At 42.0% G+C, this 18,345-nt stretch overlaps 1 protein-coding gene across 4 annotated transcripts in view; it reads right to left on the bottom strand.

Annotated features, from left to right (window-relative positions):
* Positions 1-8,588: 8,588 nt before the first annotated feature.
* Positions 8,589-18,345, bottom strand: part of GRIK1 (glutamate ionotropic receptor kainate type subunit 1) — a 334,933-nt gene continuing 325,176 nt past the window's right edge. For 2 of the 4 annotated variants that reach the window (XM_075854551.1, XM_075854553.1), the window contains one exon: positions 8,589-9,013. In XM_075854551.1, coding sequence (XP_075710666.1) covers positions 8,858-9,013 — 156 coding nt within the window. In that variant the 3' untranslated portion in view covers positions 8,589-8,857. The remainder of the gene's footprint in view (positions 9,014-18,345) is intronic. The other 2 variants (XM_075854552.1, XM_075854554.1) reach the window with 1 other exon arrangement.

Raw genomic sequence — 18,345 nt, 5'->3', positions numbered from 1 at the left:
AGCTGTGCAGCATATCTGTCCTTAACACCGCAGGGAATGCTGTCTGGAAAAAGTCACCACATTGTGGTGCATTATTTTGGGCGTACATTCCGCTGCGTAAATGATCGCACATATTTACCCCCTTCCTGGATGACGTTGCAGGCCATGTGACTCTGCAGCCTGTGATTGGCTGCAGCGGTCACATGGCCTGCAACGTCATCCAGGGAGGCCAGACTGGAGAAAAAGCAGGGAACTCTGGGTAAGTATAACTTAATTTTTTTTTCTTTTCTTCGTTGCGATTTTTGCGGCGCATCGCGGTGAATTCAATGGGTAAACCTGCAACAGGAGAGTTGCGTATCCGCAGAATTAATTGACATGCTGTGGTTGAAGTAACCGCACCGCAGGTCAATTTATGTGCGTTTTTTTCGGCGGATATTTACCGCAGTGTGGGTGAAATTTGTTGAAATCTCACCCACACTGCTGCTACTGTAATACGCTGCAGAGTTTACACAATTATCCGTTGTGTTCCTACCCTACAAGTATCAGATTAGACATGAAGACTCGAATCCAAGACTGAAAATCAGGTCCTCCCAGTGTTAATTTTTTGTTAGTCTAAATCCTACTCATCATCTCTCCCATATCTCATAAATCCGCAGAGTCAAATCTTATGCATGACATTATCTAATTTTCTCTCACCTATGTTTGTCCAATTTGATCAACAATGTTTCGCAAAGTTTATGCAAAACACAAGCAAAGCCTATCAACTGCCGGCTCAATGCGTAACCGTGAATATATTATATTCCAAAAGTTGACTCATTTGCATATACAATTTGCCTATTTAGTGAAATTACTCAGCAAACTCAGCTTGTATTGCTTTATGGAGAGGATGTGAAATCATTCTAGAGTGTCTATGACACACATTTACATAGAAATAATATTACAGGATCCAATTATGAGTTCACATCTCAATAAAAGAAAATAAGGGCAAAAAAAGCTAGTACAGAGCTCATGCACGTGGCACAGAGCCTGTAACAAGAGATATGGGGTCCCTAAGGGTCTCTGTTATGGAGCCACAGGTTATTTGTATGCTGCTGTAGGGTGAGAAATTATGACTATGAGAAATATATGTAAAACTCTTCTATATGTTTCCCTGAAGATAAGCAATTTGCCCTCCTACTTCTCAAAAAGCTGATGTAAGGCACCTGGCTGCAGCAGGAGCACTTCCCATTGCTCTGTCTGCAATAGGAGACCAGAAACACTGAATCTCGCACCCTTGACTACACCCTTCTCCCTCTGCTGTCTGCCAGTCAAAAATAGTAGAGATGTAAAGGATCTGCCAGACACAGCTTCTGTGTCGACGCCCGTGGTTAATCAGCCTGCATCTGTTCCTAGGTCTGATAGAGTGACTCGATCTGCTACCACTCAGGCTGGTAGGCTGAGGAGTGGGAGAACTTATCACAGCCGGTTCTAGCTCCCGCCCTTGGTCTATTTATACCTTAATTTGCTGCTTGTCCTTTGCCTGTGATTCTCTTGTTTCCTGGCTCTGCTGTTCCTGCTATTACCATTGACCTCTGCTTCATATAGACCCTGCTTGACTGACTATTCTCCTGTTCTGCTTTTGATACCTCGTAATCTCCTGGTTTGACTCGGCTCGTCCACTACTCTGTTGCTCACTCTTCCCTTGCTTCTGTGTTCCCTTGTCTGTTTGGTTTGTCGTGCACATTGTGAGCGTAGGGACCATCGCCCAGTTGTACGCCGTCGCCTAGGACGGGCTGTGCAACTAGGCAGGGAGTGGCGGGTAGATTAGGGTTCACCTGTCCGTCTCCCTACCCCGACATTACAAGAGATCAGGAGGAAATTAACTTTAAGTTAATTGCTTCTTTAAATGAAGTGCTCTATTTTGATGTCTACTTGATGCCTAGCGCCGAAATTGTACATGTGGCTATTGACTTAATTGGGCTGAGCTGCAGTACCATATACAGCCATATAAACATGGACGGCACTGTGTCAGGTACTGTAGTGAAGTAGAGCTGGAATGATGCTGCCCCTTTTTTCTGTAGACCCCTGGGAGATTCACCAATCAAACATTGATGGCCTATCATATTGATAGGCTACCAATGCAAAATCTTTTAAAAACACTTTAATTCATATCAATGTCGGACTCTGGTTTTTTGAACCCACCAGGGGGGATGATTCTGAGGCCGACCCTCCATCTATACAGGACACGTGCACGTCCACTTTTAATTGCATCGTAAACCTGGTTATTTTTTTACCCACAGAACATATCACCAATAAAGTCCAATAGGTTATTTGTGAATCATCCCACAAGAAATAGACCCTAGTGGCAAGTAATTGGCTCCAAAGTCACCTCTAAATGAGGTTGTCTTATCCTGGACTGGTCGGCCCATTATCGTGTCAGAGCCTGGGGCCACCGGTGGATCCTCTGGGATTAACTCTGGGTCCTCTGGGACTCTGATGGGCCACTCCAACCCTCATTTCCATTATAACACTATTCTGGTTGGTTCCTCTATCCGCATGATAGGTCATCAGTATATGATCGGTGGGGGTCCGACACCTGGACCCCGCACCGTTTAGCTGTTCCGGCTACCAGAATCTATGAAGGGGTCGTGCCGGAAGCAGAAGGCTCCGACCTATGTATATCAGCTATCAGTACTGCAGCTCTGCTTCTATCCACGTGAATAGGAGGAGAGCAGCAGTAACCCAACACGGCTGCTATAAGCCTTCTACTTACGGCACCGACCCCTGAATAGCTTTCGGAGCCCAGAGGCAGCCAAAACAGCTGATCAGTTCAGGTGTCAGACCCCAACCGATCATATACAAATGACCTATACTGTAGATAGATCATCAGTATAAAACACAGCCACCAGCCTGGACAACCCCCTTGGACCTTGCATTTAGCTGGCTTCAACATTTTCCAATTATTTTTGCTCGTTTTTGGCTCTCTACTTTCCAGATTTCTTTCACCTAAAAGAAACACACAGCAATCTTGAAGTTGAACAACGCGGAAATTCCCTTTAACACGATATCATAATGAGAATAAATAATCCGCTGCCATGATAAATAGAATGGGGGACAAACACTGAATTAATGTAATGTGTGGCCTTAAATGAGAATTTGGAAGTAAAAGTTACAGAAGTGCATCGAGGTAATGAAATGGCAGCGAGTGAGAGGGACAAATCAGACTCCCACAGCTTTCAGGAAGGTTAATAAAGTCTGCTGGCTGGAAACGTGATGGTTCCAGCTGAGTGTATTTTGGCCTATTGTGTTAACCCTATGTGTATTGTAACCCGTAGAAAAGTTCTGGCTCCAGGCAGCGATATGTATGAAGATAGTTTATTTAACACATAAAGAATAATTATAACAACAATTCTAATATGTAAATGTTTAAAATCGATATATATATATAAAAAAATAATAATATATAAATGACACAATAATTAAGAAAGTAGCCCTACTAGTGCTAAACAATCCTATTTAAAGTGCTCACCCGACACCCATTGTTATATTTATCTGGCCCATGCCGATCTGGAAATCAGGGAGTTTTCTAGCAGGCTGTCCCCGTACCCTGTACAGGTGGCGCCGTGATCACTGCTGGGGTGACCTGCAAGGATCAGTGGGAACCAGATAAGTATAAGGATATGTTCACCCGCAGTGTTTTCAGGCAGATTTCAGGGTGTTTATGCCTCGAAAAACGCCTATAAAAACGGAAGCTTAACGCCTACAAACATCTGCCCTTGAAATCAATGGGAAAAACAGCATTTAGTTCATACGGGGCGTCTTTTTACGCCGCTGTTTTAAAAAACGGAGTGTAAAAAGACGCTCCATACGGGGGAGTTCACACAGAGTTTTTTTGACAAGTTTTTTTACGCGGAAACCGCATCAGAAAACGCACCAAAAAACGTCAGAAAATGCCTCTCATTGATTTCAAAGGGAGGCGGAGGTGTTTTTTTCCCGCGAGCGGAAAAACCGTCTCGCAGGAAAAAGAAGGGACATGCCCTATCTTCGGCTGTTTACGCCTCTGACCTCCCATTGACATCAATGGGAGGCAAAGAAAGCGTATTTCGTAGCGTTTTTTGCCCGCGACGCTCAAAAAAATCACCCGGTAGATCCTTAGTCCCTCTCTGTCCAACTTGGCGGCGAGCGCCAGTAGCCATGGACCATCCTTCTTATCTAATAAGGTGTAGAGACTGAGAAGAAGAGATGCGGCTGCATAGCGCCAAAACAGGCATACAGATGTAGCCATCTTTATCTTGGATCTTAAAGCATTAAATACACAGTGGCAAGAAAATTTTACTTGACTTTTTCAATGGCTTTTGTTGTGTGATATCACACTGCAGCAAGTTATCAGAGTCAAGATAAACTTGGCTACATAACTGTACTCATTATGGCTCATTGATGTGCCTGGGGAGTAAATACTAGGCCGCCTGGTCCGATCCCACAGAAGAGCTACTTTAGCACAAATTGCTGAAAAAGTCACTGCTGTCTATGATAGAAAGATGTCAGAACACACAGAGCATCGCAGCTTGCTGTGTTTTGGGCTGCGTACCCGCAGATGGGTCGGGGTGCCCATACTGAACGCTGTCCACTGCCAAAAGTGACTACAATGGTCACGTGAGCATCAGAACTGGACCATGGAGTAATGGAAGAAGGTGGCCTGGTCTGATGAATCATGTTTTCTTAACATCATGTGGACGGCCGGGGGCTTGTGCGTCGCTTACCTGCGAAAGATATGGCACCAGGATGCATTATGGGAAGAAGACAAGCAGGCGGAGACTGTGTGATGATCTTGGCAATGTTCTGCTGGGAGACCTTGGGTCCAGGCAATCATGTGGATATTTTTTTTTTAGGTTATTCTCATAGAAGCAGACCCAGAAATCTTCCTTGATTGAGTGATAATTGAGACCGTTATGGCTGTGTCGGGTTGGGTTTAGATAGTCCCAGCAGTAGTCTCTTTGTACTGATGTAACGTGACTCCCAGGCCCCATAGAAGCAGTGACACTGCTGCGGAACTGCTATGGTACCACGATGAAAATCACTTCTTTAGTCTCTCCTGGGTGCTCAGCTGCCCAATCGCTTAGACAGTACGCCTGTGCTGTAAGAAATGTTAGTGGCTTATGGATCAGGACCACCAACCAAAAAATTATAGCAGGCGTGGTCTTAAGTGGTTAATGGAAATGCTTCAAATGGATTTCTAAAAAACATGGTCCACTTTGTAGCAAGCATAAAGTTGGTCCAAAACTCATCATGCAAAAGGTTTTCATAGGCCAAAATAAATATAAGATCCTGGTCCTCAGAAATTAGAAATACACGTAAAAAGAATATAGGACTTCCTCATTTTTACATTTCATGGAATTGAACTATTTAATGTATCATTTATTTTTAGACTTTTTTATATTTACACCCACTGGTAACTGAATTATATTCCTGAATAATGAATTTCTTGGCATCTGACTTTGAGCCATTAGCTCTATTGTATAGATGACTGTATGTATTGTTCTATTCTATTTGTTTCTTTCCTACCAGGCCCATTTATCTGTGTTCCCGATCCAGTTTGTATCCGGTAATGAGTGTGCTGGATGATTGCCTATTCACACAGTGACCACACATCTGGACAGATCACTATTTAGCTGTGTCCACTTTGTAATTATTTATTTTCTGTTCATAAATTCCTACCATGGAGAATTGACATGACGATATAAAGTTTCATAACTTTAAAGAAATAAGAGAAATCTGTAATGTCTTCTTAGAATTGTTGAGCAGACGAACAAATGTCCTAAAGGTTGACTATTATCGGAAGTGTTTCTGTATGACTTGACTTCATTGCCATTTTGAATGTAATGTAGCACTCTCTATTATATTACCTTCTATTCTCCCTGTTTTAGATGTAAATATTTCATGAAATACATTATATGGCCAAAAGTATGTGGACCTATATGAGGTTTTTGGATAGATGAGGTTGTCAAACATCCCATTCCAAATCCATGGGGGTTAAAATGAAGTTAAGCCAGCTTTTGCGGTTATAACAGCCCCCATTCTTCTGTGAAGGCTTTTTACTAGATTTTGGAGTGTCTGTGGGAATTTGTACCTATTCAACCAAAAGATAATTTGTGGGTCAGACACTGATGTTGGGGAGAAGGTCTGGCTCACAATCGCCATTCCAATTCATCCCAATGGTATTGGTTGGGGTTAAGGTCTGGGCTCTGTGCAGCCACTCGAGTTCCTCCACACCAGACTCCTCACTCCATGTCTTTATGGAGCTCGCTGTGTGCACGGTCATACTGGAACAGGAAAGGGCTGAAACCCAAACTTGTAAGCTACAATTGTCTTTATATGCTTCAGTATTAACTTTGCCCTTTACTGGAAATAAGGGGAACAAACCCTGACAAACAGCCCCAGACCTTTATCCTTCCTCCACCACATTTTACAGTGGCACTATGAACTACTATAGGTAGCGTTCTCCTGGCATCCTCCAAACCCAGATTCCTCCATCAGATTCCAACCGAAGCTTGGCATTGTCTATGGACAGCTTATGCTTATGTGTCATGGAAACCCATTTCATAAAACTGGGGACACACAGTTTTGTTGTTGATGTCACTTCCAAAGGCAGTGTGGAGCTTTGTAGTGAACGATACTACAGAGGATAGGCGATTGTACATGCCATGAGCTGGAGTACTCTGCGGCCCTACTCTGTAAGAATGTGGAGTCTACCACTTTCTGGCTGAGCTGTTACTACACCTAGACTCTTCCACTTCACGATAATAGCACCTATAGGTGACCGGGACAGGTCTAGCAGATCAGAGTTTTCACAAACTGACCTGTGGTAAAGGTGGCATCCTACAATATGGCAGTGGCAAGTTTAAAGTCACTAAGCTCTTCAGTACGACCCATATTACTAGCAACGTCTGTGGAGATTTTATGGCTGTGTGTTTGATTTTCTGCTCCTGTTTGCAATTGGTGCAGCTGAAACACTTGAACTCAATAATTAGGTGGTGTGTCCACATACTTTTGGCCATACAGTGTATATTGCAACCAAAAAAACTCACTACTGTCTATACTGGCTGATCATTGCGCCAAGGAGTGCGGATCCCACAGATACAGGAATCTAGAAGTAGTGAAGACATGATCTGTACCTCCAATGACCCTCAATGGAGTGAAAAAAATAGCTGGTACAATGAAACTATGGTTTCCATTCCTTTAAAAAATTTTTTAAGTATAAGAAAACACATATACCTATATACCGGTGTACACAGATAGACCTTATTGCAGAGTTCAAACCCCCCTATTATGGTGTGGGATTTTGCCGTGTAGGACCAACGTTTTTCTCCTCCACTCCCTTTCCCTTCTATCGCCCTGACCCTTGGGTCAATCCTTTAGCCCCTTGTTTGTGGACAATGTGGATCATCCAGAGAGAGAAGAGAACCAGGACTGTTCTTCCTTTCTCTAAGTGCCCCATAGCAGCCACATATTCTGCCTCTTTAGTATGTACACATGTAGATATGACCTGTGAGTGTATATGGTCACGACCATAATTATACAACTAGGGATATCTTCACACACAATTTTTGATGTCATTTTTACCAACATACCCTAACACATGCACAAATTTTAGGACAAGATGAATTTCAATATGTATTTTCACCTTGAGCGAACTTCTTCTTTGAACTTAAAGGGGTTGTTCCACCACAACAACTTATCACCTATCCATAGGATAGGTCATAAGTGTTTAATTGCTGGGGTGTTTAATTGCTATCTCCAGCAGTCCCGTAGAGTATGAATCCGCTGCCGCTCCGTTCATAACGGGATTTGGGACCCCCATTCTCTTGATCGGTGGGACCCCAGCGATCAAACACATATCACCTATCCTGCGGATAGGTGATAAGTTGTTGTTGTGGTACAACCCCTTTAAAATTCTATTCAGCCAATTTTTAATTATGTCTGGGTGACAACCAATATGGCTGACATTACAACTTCCACTGAGTTGTCACCAAGTTCTACCAAGTCCTGTAAGGTCAAGTTTTACAGAATAACTAGGCATTGCATCTGTAATGGAGGCCATATTGGTTATAATCCCGATTGGTCAGCAACAGATATAACTAAGAAACGGCTGAAAAGAACATTAATAACATAAAAGATTAGACGACTCAACGACTTGTATTTAGTAGTAATTTTTTTTTTTCATTTTTTAGGTGGAAATATTCTTTACCTATAGTTTACAAAAGGGTGCCCAGAATTTTTAACAACTTGACAGAAGAGGACAACTTGAGGACTTTCACCAGTCATTTTTTTTTTTTGAGGAAAATGGTCCCTTAAATGCCAACAGGACTGTTTTTCACTGGACTGTCCTGTGAAGTGGACTGCAAACGGGGCATGGTTTATAAAACATTTTTTAACAAAAAGGGCATTTCTGGCAATTTGGGTAGAATGGGACTGGGGCTTACAAATATCCCATGACTTGGGATTCAAATGCTAGTAAGTATGTAGTCCATATACAGTATCACAGCTCATTGTGTTTCTTGTAATTCAAAGACTCGAAATGTAAAACTTGATGCTTAATGTTCCAAGGCAAATTACAGACAGAAAACTGAAAAAACCCAAATGTGTTTTATTTAGAAAGCACAAAGGTCATTTGTACATGGGGTGATGGAATAGGCAGGAGATGCATCGTACACTTCTTTTTTGTGTCTCATGTGTAGTGGGCCAATCAGCAGCCCTTTGTTAGATTCCACATTCTCCATGTTGAGTAGATCCCAGATGTTATTATAAAAATCATGTAAAGGATTTAAAAAAAGGAGACAGAATTCTTTAAAAAATAACCTCGGTTCAGTCCCAGCCATTTCTTAAAAGTGACGTTCAATGTCTACGCCATTGTCTCTTTTCTGATTATCCGCCTCTGGTGACATGTGAGCATACTGGTGAATGACGATTTCCCCTTGATCTTTGACTTCTTTTTTAGCCTTTTTGGATGTTTTAACGATATTCCAAGTTCTTCCATTATGGCATTGAAAGAAAGACACTGGTGGTAGGAAAACAACATGTTATCAGACACACTTTAGCTCAATCATAGGTTTTACCCTACTGTGACATTCTAAAAAAGAAAAGAAAACAAACATTATGCACTTAAGTGAAGGAAACATGGAATTTATCGGTAGAAGCAAAATTTTGGCTTCTCGATTATATCTGAGGGGATTCATTTACAGTTGTATCATCCCTTTTTTTGTGAGCTGAACCTGTACAAACATGCTTCTTTTAAAGGATACGTGCACCTTTATCAAAAGAAGATAATTTTTTTGTATATGTACCTATGTACCAGGAGAGGTTCAAGTTGTTCAATGTGTTTGGTTGATTTCTACATTGTTTCTTGTATTTTCAAAACCAACTTTCTCTAATATGTCTGCTTGTGAATCTGCAAGTTGAGGGCTCAGTGGATGTTCCCTGTGAAGATACTTTCTCTGCCCCTTCCTTCTCTCTAGCCTGTGTATTACCTGTTCTTATATGTTATTATGATGTATCAGAAGATGTCTAATTAGACGGCTGTCACCACAAATCGCCACTTTGAGTCTAAACCTCCATAAGTACGTGGGTGGCATTCTCCCATTCGAGCTGGCAGGAGACCGGATGCAATTTGCCAAGAAACAGCCTTGCCCAAGCTAATTCGAAATTGAGCACTTGGCCCCATCATAACTTCTTTATGCAAAATGATGGGTATTTCTTCTAATCAGCGGGTCTCTGACTGATGGGTCCCAAACCCTCAACTGTTTTGCTTTCTTAATGGTGTTGTACACTACTGGACAACCGATGACCTATCCACCAGATAGGTCATCAGAACATTATCTGTGGGATCCGACACCAAGATCCTGCACCATTAAGCCGCTAAGGCTGCCTACGAGCACCGGACGCACAAGTCGAAAGCAGTTAGCTCCGGCCACTGAATAGCGGTTGAGCTGCAGTACTGCTCCTATTCAAGTGAATAGGAGCAGAGCTGCAGTTCGGCAGCACGGCCGCTTTGCTATGTACGAAGTCAACTGCTTCTGGCTCCGTACATCGCATAATGGGCCGTAACATCCGGTGCCCGGAGGCAGCTGGAGCAGACTAACAGTGCAGGGTCCGGGTTTCGGACCTGCACCAATGATATACTGATGACCTATCTGGTGTCTAGGTCATCAGTTGTTCAGTAGCAACCCCTTAAAACCTTAGCTCAGGGCTGCTGTATTGGAGACACATACTTCCTTACTGCATTGTCTGTATAGACACTGACACACGAGGTGCATGCTTTTTGGCAGCTGCAATTAATGGGACTAATAAAACGTAAAAGCATCTCATAGTTTTATTCAGTCTGCAACCCCACGGTGAGTAAGCAGCAGTCTTATGTATGTGTATACACTTTTCCCTATTTTCACCAGTGGTGTAATCCTGCCTATCTAGTCTCCCGCAGCACAAAAGACCTGTCAAGTGTCCCCACTCTATACACTCCCTCTAGTGGTTATTGAAATTCTTCAGAATAAATTTTTCTACTTGAAAGAGTTGAAAAGAATTGTTCAGCACTGTAATGAGCATAAAGAATTTCCCCCAGTCTGTTTTGTTCATTGGAACTGCCAACAGTCATCACGTGGCCCCTATGCAAGTGGTTATTGCGAATGTATTAGACAGAGCAGCGGGCTACAATAAATTCTTATTTGCACCAAGGCTTCTGCTTCTCATGCCTACCCAGTGGGGGCTGAAATGCTTTCATACAGATCCATATTTCATATCAAATTTGCCAGTTGGTGAAACTAATTTTTGTCCATTTGCTCCTATCTGCACAGCATCCGCCTGCAATCCCTCCACTGTCTTCATGATCTGAGCATTTTACCACACACGAAATTAATACTTTTTGTACTGTATTATTATGTCGTTCTGTAAAACGTCATTTTTGGGTAGTGGAAAATGATGCAAACGACCACAATATTTATTTGGCAGTTTATTTTCAGCAGAGCAAATCACAATTTTTTTTATTGATCTCTGAAAACACATGTGACTTAGAAGTCCCTATCGTTGATACAGTTTTATCCAGGGCCCCCATCAGAGCAGTCCACATGGGGCCCAGGAGGCCATACTCCCTTACCTGCCTTCCACAAACACACACACCAGTTGCAGGATGGGCGCTACAAAGTTTCACTTATAAAATAAAAAGCTTTATTCAAAGGGGTTTTCCAAGTTATTTTAAAAAAATTGGCTACGGTGGGAGGGATGCAAAAAAACAACAAAAAAGGGCCATTTCTCACATCACGGATCCCAATTGTTCCAGTGCAGCCGCTTCTGTTCCTCCCCACCACTGTGCATTGACATAGCTGCAGCGATGATGTGCTTGTATACCCACATGATCGCTACAGCCAATCATTGGTCTCAGTAGGTATATGTTACAGGATCACTGAGGCCAGTGCTTGGGTGCAGCGATCACATAGGTATACGGGCACGTCATCGCTGCAGCTATGTCAATAAACAGCAGCGGGGAGGAGTGGAGTGGCGGCGCTGGAACGACTAGGATCTGTGAGGTAAGTAATGGCTCTTTTTTTTGCATCCCTCCTACATCGACCGGAAAGCCCCTTTAATAGCCAGTGATGTGCAAACCTGGATCCCAACATGGTGCCCTTCCTGTTACACTCCCAAATGAGCCCACTAAATATTTCCCATGGCCCTTTGAGGCTCATACAGATCATGATATTCCCCTTCATCTCAATGGCTCACTCTGCTTGAGGAGAAGCATAATAGCCTCCTCTGGTGCCCAAAAATGTAGACAATAGGGTACAAGGTGGGGGTTAAAGAACATAATAGGGAGTTTAGGGGTCCTGACCATTGGTCTGTATAAGACCCAGATATGGTGGCCATGGATTTATCATGGTGTAAAGAGTTTTTTGGGGGGTTCAAAAGATGTTGAGTAATATGCAGCACACAATTTCAAAAATGATGTTTTTTATACCATGTGACCCCGTGTTTATTCAGTCATTATGGAAGAGGTGAGCACTCTGTGCAATGCGGTATGATGTAATATAATGAAGAAAAATGCTAAACTAGCGGCATTAATAGGGTGAAATATAACACTGAATATCACAGCGTATGGGAAGAAATGGGAGCAGATCAGGTGTGGAACAATCAATTACTGCGAGTTGCAAAACATCAGCTTTGACCATTTGCGGCTCCTTGTAAATGGGTCATTTGGTATTTGAGCTGGCACAATGTCAGGATTTTTTCTTCCCAGCAGAACAGACATTGCGAATGTTGCTGCCAAGTAAATCAATATTACAAACAATACACTGCCCAAAGCCTACGGGGACGTGTTGTGAAAAGGTATTTGGCACTGCGAAATACGAGTGATTATAGTCCACGCTGCTTGTTAAAAGGGTATTTACATAAGAAGAGAAATCACTAAGTGGCGGGAATCTTACTTATGCACTGTGGGGGCTCATGTAGAATAAGGGTCAGTGGTGGAAAATGTCATAATTAAGTCGTTCACAATGGGGCATATGCCCGCGCCATGTGCATGAAAACATATTGAGGAGGTTCTATGTGGAGCGTACACGGCGATCAAGGCGAGCTGTTATTTATTTTTGGATAAAAAAAAAATTGGGTCAGAAGTGTTAAAACCATTAAGAGATGTCGGCCACTATACGTCATGTCAAACCGTCTCCAGACATATTCGACTATATATCCCAATAGCAAAAGGGATGACACCAACCAGGGTTGTGCCCCTCTCGCCAAATGCCCCATAGCCACGACATGGCTGCCCTTATGGTAGGTATACCCTTGTATATTATGTAGCACAGTTTAAATTGTCAGTGCTGGAGAGCTGATGTTTGACTAAATTTGCTGTGATATTATGATACATTTTCTTGATCGTCGCCTTAAAAGTCCTTGGCGTTATCATGTCATCATGAAGGGAGTGATGCTGTTAAAAAAGTAGATTAGGGAATTGCTTTCTGAACGAGTGATTCATCCAAGCAGTGAAGCTAACCCGACCTTAGGCAATGCCTACCGGACTAACTGGACTGCAGCATTTGTAAGGCTCTGTTCACATTAGCGTTATAAGGCCGGGTTCGACGTAGCATAAACACTGCAGAATTTGCACAACGGAATTCTGTGCGGAAATTCCACAGCACTTACAGTAGCAGTAAAGTGGAAGAGATTTCGAAAATCTCATGCCCACGCTGCGGGAAAAAACCCCGCAGTGTAAACGTTAATAAATTGACCTGCGGTGCGGAATTTAATTCTGCAGCATGCCAATTTATGCTGCGTTTTTGTTGATTTTCTTTTGCGGGTTTTGCCCATTGAATACAATGGGGATGCAGAAAGCCAAGTGTTGCGTAATCACAGCAACTCTGAAAAAAAAAAAAATCATACTTACCCAGAACGCCCTCCTTCTTCCTGCAGTCTGGCCTCCTGGGATGATGTTTCATCCCATGTGACTGCTGCAGCCAATCACAGGCCGCAGCATCATATGGCCTGCAACGTCATCGTAGGAGGCAGGACTACGTGCAGAAAAGAGGGAGGGGGTAAGTATGATGTTTTGTTTTTTTCCGCTGCGGAAATTCCATTTGAAAAACCGCACCACAATGTGGTGCGATTTTTTTAACAGAATGTACTGCGGGTTCCAGGTCGGATATGCTGCGTTATTTTTACGCAGCGCATCCGACACGTGGGAACCCGGCATTAGGGTTCCGTAAGTCTTTCTGATCTGCAGCACTATTCTTGCTGTCAAAAATACCAGAACTGCTACAGAAAATCAGAAGAACCCATTGTAAGCCAATGATATATAAAACGGAAGCCATGACTTTAATGTGAACAAAGCCTAACATGTAAATTCCATCAGAGAAATGCAGCAAAACCCCAAAAGTTTCTTATATTTCCCCTGACAATCTAGTTTCTGGAGCAAAGTATATGTAATATGGGTGTTTGTATAATACTTTGTGCATTGTCCGTTAATGGGTCCGTACAATATGGCACCAAGTTGATTTTATACGGAGGCATGTTCCATTGGTTGCCGTATTATGGAGATGGCACCATAAGAGGGCACATAGATTGCCCTTGACTCTTTGAACATGAAAATTTTTGGACCAGTTGAGTAAATGCCCACGGGTGTGAAGCAAACAAATCTCCACCATAAAACCAAAGAGGATCATCCGGACTACTAGTTATTGAAGACCTGTTTACATGAGATTATTTTTTAACTAATGTGAATGGTACTGAACATTTACTAATAACAGGAAACTATTTTGCATTTAGAATATTTTGAATGAAACTTTTTTGTCGTCTTCGATACATCGGGATTTAGCATTGTGTAATTAACTGAGAATGTACGAGCTCCTAGATCAAGGTCTTCAAAGCCCCAAAAAAATATTCTTGTTCTATTAATAATAGGGAAAAAAAACAATTGAGTGAAGTTTTCTCAGAATCGTCGTCTGTTCCTGTGATCACAGCAGGGGTGGTAATGAGGACTTTGTTAATTTTATCTCCAATTAGCTGATTTTACAGAATGTGTTGCTTTTAGTGTTCTCTATTATGTAGGGCAGTGATGTTTCACATAATAGAGAACAAGTCTTCAAAAAAAGGCAAACAAAATGAGTTGAAATAAATGGAAAATATTTAAAGGATATCTCCACTATTGCCATTTTGACGAGAAGAAAACCATTATGGTTGTCACTGTATACGTCCTTAAAAGACTTACTGCCAAACCTAAATAGCGAATGAAGTGGCAAGGTATAGATTTTCCTAAAGAGTTGAGGCCTACAGGTGGAGCTCAGAAGCAAAACCATTAAAGGAGAACCCTTTAAAGAAAATCTGACCCTCAGTCTAGAAATGGCTTACATGGACAACTAATTGGCAACTCTTTACCTTGGCCATCTTTCCTCGTACACGTCCTGGAGATGACATCCTATAGAGATGGTGACTTCACTAATATGCTCACTGAAGTTTTATGTCTGCAATTATGACTGTACATCTTAAAGAATTCTTAAAACGATGGAAAAACGTGATATAGAAAAGGTAGAAAGCACAGACAGCAAATGGAGATCTGTTCATTCACCCATGAAACGCTTCAACTCGAAAGGCTCCTGAGAAATTATGCTACTTTTCATGGGTGAATGAAGGATCTACATTTGGAGTGCTACCTGTGTATGTGGTAAGACTTAAAACCATGTCTTATTAGGAGTTCATCCACTGTGTTGCTTTCTATGATCTGTATAGCATCTTGAAAAGTACTGATTCTTCTTGTGGAGATACATCTTGTAGGGTGTCTTAAGTGCAAAGCTACCTGGGAAAAAGTATGCAAAATAGCTCTCCTCCAGAAGGAAGAAAACTGTCTCTCTTGTGCCACCTGAAACAGTGGTCTCCTGATGACTGTCTCATGTTTGGCTGATATTCCCAGTCATGTTTCAAGGCTTTTTAATGAGTTGGACATTGACTTAAAGCGTAGCTACCTATAGTGCGGTTAGAGAGACAGTTTTCTTTCTTCTAGAGGAGAGCTAATTTGCATACTTTTCCCAGAGAGCATTGCCTGTATGACTCCCTACACCAGCTGGCTCTCCGCAAGAAGCATTACCTTCCCGGAGCTTCAAAAGGAAGACATTTATCTCTCTAGCGCAACCTACTGTATAGGTGGTTATGTTGTAAATTAATGCCCAACCCATAATAACTAGAAGCAACCATGTAGTGTCAATCAGGTATTAATGCATGGTGCAGATGTCTAAAGATCCACTGTCAAAGACCTAAATCAACATCAATATGCAATATCACAACAACCTATTCTTCAAACATGGGGCATATTCAATGCTCGTAATTCTTTATTTCTTGGTAAAACAGAAGATCTACCTCTTTAAGAACTTGTCCCATAATGTTTTAAGTCACTGGCTGGGGGGTCATCCTCATCATGACACTGCCCCTGTCATTTGCAGCTCAGTTACATAATCTCATACGTGGACAGGTCACTTCCTCCAGCAAAATCAGTACATTCATCTCCTTGTGCTGTTAACATTACCCAAATAAAGAAACAGTGGCTTAGATTATTAAAATGTACCGTGATCTATCAAGAATGAGAAGCCAGAAGTCGTCATTCACTGGACTATATAATCACAGAACTAATGTATAATTCCCATTCAGCTGTAGTTCTAAGAACTCATATATGTATTCTATTATATATGACAGATTTGAGTTAATTGGCTGCACAGACGTAGCCCAAGCAAAATAATAATCGGTTTCAAATGCTGATTTAGCAAAATGTCCCAGTTTCATCTGGAAAAAGTGCAAATAACATTATAATTGGTTCTTATAGTTAATCATATAGTTAAAAATAATGGGTATTAATCTTTTCACTTCTGATTTCCTTTAAAGTTATACAAATAATTTTATATAATACCAAGATTATGAATATTACAGTTATTGCACTTTTACATTGGAAAAAAAATAATTGAACATTGTCCCAGTCTGTAGAGGGGGACTGTCTACCCGCAGATCCTGCCCCAGGGCCAGTGTGAGGCATATACTTGCCAACAGTCCTGAATTTGCCCCTTTAATGGCAAATTATGCCTGAGATCACTGTTGTAATGTCCTCACTGTAAGGTCCTAAGGACAGTATACAGGGAATATTAAATTTAAAAAAAAAAAAAAAGGGATATTCTGGCAAACCCCACCCCATAACATGCAACACTCCCATAAAACACGCCCTGTCAACGTTAAAAAGGCCCTGCAAACATAATATTGGCAACTATAATATTGGCACTCCGGTGTAATGACAAAGTCAAAGTGATGGTCACCAGGGTGACGCTTCATCCAAAGGAATGTGATGTCATTGGACAATGCAGCCAGTAGACATCAGTATGAAAAGCCATCACTGTAGTCTGGTCGGTGCACTGGAGCATATAGGACGGGAGGAGGAATACAAGTATGAAGTCAGGGGAAGAGGGGGGTGTTAAACTCTTGCATAAGACATAAAAAAGATAGATAGATAGATAGATAGATAGATAGATAGATAGATAGATAGATAGATAGACAGACAGACAGACAGACAGACAGACAGACAGACAGACAGACAGACAGACAGACAGACAGATAGATAGATAGATAGATAGATAGATAGATAGATAGATAGATAGATAGATAGATAGATAGATAGATAGATAGATAGATAGATAGATAGGTCCTACACAGAGCAGCTTGCTAACATCACACAGTCATTTCATCATCTGGATTATCACATATTTTACGGCTCAGTAGAAAGTTATACCATGTCCCTTATTGAGTCCTTGGCTGATGCTGGCAGCGAGTCTTTAATGGACGTTATGTAGGTTAAGAGGTTGTACCTTCCGGGGCTATGGTTGTCAGTTCATTAATCAGGACCACAGGGAAGGGGGGGGGGGGATGTGCAATATCCCGGCAGTGGCAGCCCAAGGGAATACATTGTGTTATAGGACTATTACACAATAAAATATTGAAAATTGCACATAATGCAAAAACCTCCTATAATCGTCAACGGGGCTGCCAGCCAACGCTTTACTTCAATAAATGAACCAGTAGAGAACCCCTGACAGTAAGAAATTACAGTCCAGAATTACTGAAGAAGAGCCCCAAGGGGAACTGAGAAAGAAGCAAAAAAAAAAGAAAAGGGGCCAAACATACAGGGAATGGGGAGCCTATGAAGGGGAAGCAGCCTGGGCTGTAAACCCCTTCTTTTTCTGACCACTTCACCTGGGTTATTTGATAGAGGAGCTTCTTTGCTTTGTCGCAGTAGGAGCTAGGATGCTGAGGAGTGTGCATGGTATCTGCAAGTTTTGTGATATTTAGGTTAATTTCTCTGAGCTTTATAGTGTCCACTATATTATTCCGATACAGAGTTCCAGATCTGCCTCCCTGTCTCCCTGTAAATTATGTAAGTACAGACAGTATTGCCTCCGTGTCTGTACATGTAAATATTGTAGGCACAGATAGTACTGGCTCCCTGGCTTCCCCTGTAATAGATGTAGGCACAGATAGTTTTGTATGCTATCCCTCCCTGTAAATGATGTTAGCACAGATAGTACGGCCTCCCTGTCTCTCCCTGTACTAAATATAGGCACAGATAGTACTGCCTCCCTGTCTCTCCCTTTAAATGATCCAGGTACAGATAGTACTATTTTCTGGTCTCTCCCCGTAAATGATGTAGGTACAGATAGTACTGTCTCCCCCTATAAATTATGTAGGTACAGATAGTACTGTCTACCCCTGTTAATTATGTAGGCTAAGATCAAGTGTAGTACCTGATCGAGCTGGGGTTCGTGATCATCTCCGCCGGTGGTAGAGCCGCCATCATTGGGGGATGACAGAACGCCGAGGTGAGGGCAG

The sequence above is a fragment of the Rhinoderma darwinii genome, chromosome 2 (genome assembly GCF_050947455.1).
Source record: "Rhinoderma darwinii isolate aRhiDar2 chromosome 2, aRhiDar2.hap1, whole genome shotgun sequence".
NCBI lineage: Eukaryota > Metazoa > Chordata > Amphibia > Anura > Rhinodermatidae > Rhinoderma > Rhinoderma darwinii.
This window is presented reverse-complemented; position numbering and strand designations above follow the sequence as displayed.